The sequence below is a fragment of the Haliotis cracherodii genome, unplaced genomic scaffold, assembly GCF_022045235.1.
Source record: "Haliotis cracherodii isolate W230 unplaced genomic scaffold, xgHalCrac1.p SCAF_4, whole genome shotgun sequence".
NCBI lineage: Eukaryota > Metazoa > Mollusca > Gastropoda > Lepetellida > Haliotidae > Haliotis > Haliotis cracherodii.
The window spans coordinates 14,680,625-14,686,208 of NW_027266297.1; the positions used below are offsets into that span (position 1 = coordinate 14,680,625).

Genomic DNA, 5,584 nt, shown 5'->3' on the forward strand with positions numbered 1-5,584 from the left:
CACGAACAATACATACCTTCTGACCACCATGGGAAATTAATGCATGGAGTGTGGCAGACGTTGTACCACAAATCATTTTGTCGAGTTCTTTCCGACACTGGAATAATGACATGGCACCACAGCATTGTGTTTTCAAGGCCCCAAACAATTTTTACACGCACGCACGCACGCACGCACGCACGCACGCATGCACACACACACTGTACCATGAACAAACAGAGTGACGAAGATGTATACATCCTCTGGTTGCAACATTTCTTGTTGACGAAATGGTCTACATGTTGGTACAGTTGCAATGTTTCATCTTTGACAACCAGGCTGTTCCTGGTAGGCCCATGATACAAATCAAACATTTAAAATGAATTTAAAACGAATGAGTGAGTACGGTGCCGTTTTTAGCAATATTCCACGAATATCAGTGCGGGGGACACAAGAATTGCGCTTCACACATGTACTCATGTAGGCAATTGAACCTTGGTCTTCGGCATGAGCTAACCCTTTCACCAATAGGCTACCCACCGCCCCCCTGTTGAGAAGGAAAGTATCCATCTCTGGCGGTCTGGCTGGGTTCATGTTTCAGTGTGGACAATAATATTTTGGAGGCTTGGGAACATTTTGTCATAACATCATGACATTGATTGGAATAGATGCAAGTACTCGGCTAAATGGTTATGATGCAACGCCTATCATATTTCATCCATACATTTCAACATGGATATCACCTTGGTGAGGTGAGGTGAATGGGTTTAACGTCAAGCATAGAGCGATGTTCATGCACGTGTGTGTGTGCGTGCGTGGCTGAGGGGGCGGGGCCAAATAGGGGTAATTTGGCTATATTGCTTTAAACGACTGCTTCTCTGGAACTAAGAGTTAGATATCAACCATATTTGGTTGGAAACATTCTTCGGTTGTGAGAATTCAAAATTGTACAAATGGAGGGGCTAATCACACCCCAAGGGGCTTATGGGTGTGGCCAAATAGGAGTAATTTGGCGTTATTGTTTTCAACGACTTCTTCTCTTGAACTAAGAGATAGATATCAACCATATATTGTTGGAAGCATTCTCCAGTGGTGAGAATTCAAAATTATACAAATGGAAGGGCTGATCACCCCCCAAGAGGCTGAGGGGCGGGGCGAAATGGGGGTAATTTGGCTATATTGCTTCAGACGACTTCCTCTCTGATACTAAGAGATAGTTATCAACCATATTTGGATGGAAGCATTCTCCAATGGTGGGGATTCATATTGGAGAAATGGAGGGGCTGACCCCAACCCCTACCCCCGGGGACTAAGGGGCGGGGCTAAAAAGAGTTTATAACTTGGACACAGTTAAGATCCCCATCGTATAACCATATGTACAATTGAGAGTATAATGAGAGGAATGCACATATGCTACAAGGACTGGCCCTTCTGTTCATCTGTCCGGCACTCCCAAAGGAGTTAGAATCTTGACCATAACTTGCAACCGATATTATCCCCACCCTATAATAAACAGATACATGTTATGTTTGTTTGTTTGTTATGAAGAGAATAATACCTTTAATATGATTTATCCTGGATCATAACATAGAAACGGTTCAGATCTTTATGCCACATTTGTATCTAGATAAATACACGTTCATTCTGTCAGATTTGCCATCCACCCATATTAAATGCTGACAGAATCCAAATGACGAAATATTTGGTGTATTATATACATGTACAATGCAAATGTATATTTTGTCATGATTGCGTCAATATCCAGGTGAGCGATACAGGCCCTCTGGGCCTCGTGTTCTAATTACAGTCCGTTTGACTCCAAATGAGAACGATGAATTGCAAAATAACTCGAAATCAAGAAAAGTGTATGAAACATCAATATGGTACTTGACCATGAATACCCTGTACCCAACAAAATCTGAATTTTAAGACCCATGACGGATGAAGTTCTTTAAGAAACTATCATGTAATTTTGTATAGAAATGTGTACATGACACGTGGGGGGACAAACCGTGGAAGGAACAGCACAAGCACGCATGCACTGCACGTTCTGTGGTAGAGGAAATGACAGAGCGTTAGAGGGGCCTTCTCATGATAATTTCAGTCGCAATCTGACTCGCTCATGCCATAGATCTCGTCGTCTGAACTGCTGGTGCCTGAAACTAGTGAACGAACCATGCAGGGTCTGCTGATTGCTGGTTGTGAAAATAGTCATAGTATGGTTATAGTCACTATCGTACCTTAAATTTGACGGACCCTTACAAGCTGCCGGTTGAATAGTAACTAGTAACACCCAGAATCGTGACTGAAGGAATTAATTCAGCTCATAATAAAATTTGCTCCATTTATATGATGGCGCGACTTAACTTCTCTCCTTAAAATACAGCCGAATTCCGTCTCTTACACCCCAGTGCAAGCGCAAATAAAGTCGGGAGCCAGTTTAACTTATTTTGTAATATCGCGTGATTTTACGAGACTTCATGATTTCCTTGACGACGGTTGTCACTTTGATGTTACATCGACGCCATTTTTGATGCTACATCTGCACTTTGCTGTTCTGAAAGCGTTGTTTTCCTATCATTTATTGCAATTTCGGAACCTGTCACCATGAATGCGAGCACTTATGTTCAAGGTACAATTCTAATTACGCTTCATTAGATTCCGTACCTACACGTTGGTATATATTAGTGTGATGAGGCAGTGTGTATCATCATGTTCATGATCTGTCATGGCTCCTGTACTGAACCACAAACACTTTGATACTTTGGGGGCTTAAGATGTTGAATGCAGGGCCCTTTGTGTACTTTGAACTTTATTTGAAAATGTGGGTTCTTGTGTCTTTTACATCTCAATGACATTCTTTATGCGCCTTTCCTACCATGGTAACATGTTGATTTGGTTGTAAAATGAATTCCGTAAATTTATTTACAGTGGTTTACATGAAGTGTTTGTGAGTCTTGGGAAGGGTTTTGGGTGAGAACTGCCCGTACTTGAGTTACAAATAGCCCAAGTGGAACACACCCCAGCCCCCAGGCCCTTTTTATAAACCTGGATCTGCCCATGATTTCTTATAAACTCTCAGAACTGACACAGCAGTCTGTTTGTATGGTTAGGCTGAATCCCTTGTATTGTATCAAATAGAATTAGTTTAGCAGTGAAAGGTAAACTGTAACTTATTATCCCATATTTTGTCTGAAGGGATCAAGTTGTAAAGTAACAAGGAGAAATACGTTGTAGTGTCTAGGCAACTTTATCCAACATAAAACTGGAACATTTTGGAAAAGGGGAACCCCTAAAAGCTTAGCGATATATGACCTATCTGTTAGCACAAATAATTTATTAACTGCAAAATGATATATTATTTACTAGTCACCAGCCAAAGGTTAGTGACCAGCAACATACATTCTGGGCGTTTAATACCCTGTATGTTTATTTTTCTGTTTCCCCACAGTTGATCGGATGATCTGGTTCCTCCAGCCTCTGTCCCAACTGACTTATCCTGCCCCTTGCCATGTAGGTGTCATAAAGGCTTGTCTATAGCAATGCCTGTTTAGCACTTCCATGAGTTTTCACCGATATGTGGAACACTTCTGTGTACTGGTCCCTGTTTTTATAAAGCTGTAACTGAATGTTTATACTGTTTTCCTACCTTAGAAACTAACAGTATGCAATTAACAAAGTCCTATTATGAATGTTGAGAGTACTTTGGTTCAAAGACTTCAGTAATTCTGTAAAGTTTTACATTTGTATTTCAAAGAATATCCTTCATATCATCATCTTTACGATCAATGCTCATGATGTCAATCACTGAATTGTCTGGTCAACTCGATTATTTACAGACAGCCATCATATAGCTGGAATATTGCTGAGTGAGGCATCAAACAGCAAGCAAACAAACAAACAATCTACCTTCCCTTTGCATCATCTACGTTTCAGTATTTACTATTCAATATATATCATCTTTATTTACCTTCTTTCTTGTTTCACACCTTTTCTGTCTTTACCACCATAATGTTTTATTTGCTACAATAAAATTCAAAGATTGAATAACTATTTCCCTCTAATAATATTCTTTCCTCACATTCCATTCTTTCCACTACCTCCCTATCTATAGCAACCCACTTCAAAGTCCCTGACCATCCCTGCCTACTTGTCCCACCTGCCCGTCCCACAGACCCTTCGCCCCAGCACTGTCCCCTCTGTGTCCCTCACTATCGCTGGTCAGTACATCGTGGACGACACTGACTTTGTTGAAGTAGATCTCATGGATGAGGAGATCGTCCAGCCAACCCACTCCTTCCTGAAGGCCTTGCTATCCAGGGTGGCCAACTTCTTCAGAAGAGTCAAGAGTGTGTTTAAGAAGAAGGATGATTAGGCAGTGAATTCTGAACACAAAAATATATACTTATACAAAACATTTATGAACCATTTTTGGGAGTGTTGAGGCATTTGTTACAATATTTGGGAAATACATAAATTTTACCTTTATTTGTTTTATTGTTTTCTTTTTAGTAATAAAACACGTTATTTGTTACAAATTTTGGTTGTGTTTTCATTTGCTCATTTGGTCTGCTAGTTTATGGCGATGTTCTGGACTAAGTCATGGTGATCAAACATGTAGTTCATAAGCAGCTGCCACATTGGGGAAGACACGCTGGTGCACCATATAAACAAGTGTTCGATTAGGGTCAACCCACCTTATTCTGGAATGAAATTGGTGTTTTGTCCACACTGACAAACCTAGAAATATAAGTAGGGCGAATCCGGCATTCAAACACACGGTCTTTGGTTGCTGGCATGCTTAAGGGACGCAACTCTGCACAGTGACCTGAGGCGCCTAAGACTGGTCCCATGTAAAACCCGCTAAGGATTCTTGAAGAAGGATGATTAGGCAATGAACTATGAACACATATGTATATACTTACATACAAAACATTTATGAATCATTCTTGGACTGTTGAGGCATTTGTTATAATATACGGGTGGCTCAGTCGTGTACTTAGGCGCCGCGATTCGATGTGCAGAGTTGCGTCCCTTGGGAAATTAACATTCCAAACGTCACATCCACTCACATACTAAGTAGTTTACATGTACATTACTTAATCTTCACACAAGTGTTTTTAGGATAATAAATATGTGAAACTCATGAATATGTGAGTGAGTCCTCCTTTAGGACTCTTGACGCATTTGTAACAATATTTAGGAAATATATTACTTGCAAAATGTTTGGTAATAATCAAATCATTAAGTAGAAAGTTGTACCACGAACAATACATACCTTCTGACCACCATGGGAAATTAATGCATGGAGTGTGGCAGACGTTGTACCACAAATCATTTTGTCGAGTTCTTTCCGACACTGGAATAATGACATGGCACCACAGCATTGTGTTTTCAAGGCCCCAAACAATTTTTACACGCACGCACGCACGCACGCACGCACGCACGCACGCACGCATGCACACACACACTGTACCATGAACAAACAGAGTGACGAAGATGTATACATCCTCTGGTTGCAACATTTCTTGTTGACGAAATGGTCTACATGTTGGTACAGTTGCAATGTTTCATCTTTGACAACCAGGCTGTTCCTGGTAGGCCC

General features: G+C 40.8%; 1 protein-coding gene across 1 annotated transcript; it reads left to right on the forward strand.

Moving 5' to 3' along the window:
• Positions 1–2,586: 2,586 nt before the first annotated feature.
• On the forward strand, positions 2,587–4,354 carry LOC139480391 (uncharacterized). Its single transcript, XM_071263456.1, has 3 exons — positions 2,587–2,611; positions 3,431–3,492; positions 4,094–4,354. The coding sequence occupies exons 1-3, from the start codon at positions 2,587–2,589 to the stop codon at positions 4,352–4,354; spliced, it is 348 nt and encodes a 115-aa protein (XP_071119557.1).
• The last annotated feature ends 1,230 nt before the right edge of the window (positions 4,355–5,584 follow it).

Excerpts from the sequence above, each read along its gene's own strand:
- LOC139480391 (XM_071263456.1), top strand. The coding sequence starts at position 2,587 with ATGAATGCGAGCACTTATGTTCAAG. Across the intron at positions 2,612-3,430 it reads TGCGAGCACTTATGTTCAAG|TTGATCGGATGATCTGGTTC; the intron begins GTACAATTCTAA and ends GTTTCCCCACAG. Across the intron at positions 3,493-4,093 it reads CTTATCCTGCCCCTTGCCAT|CAACCCACTTCAAAGTCCCT; the intron begins GTAGGTGTCATA and ends CCCTATCTATAG.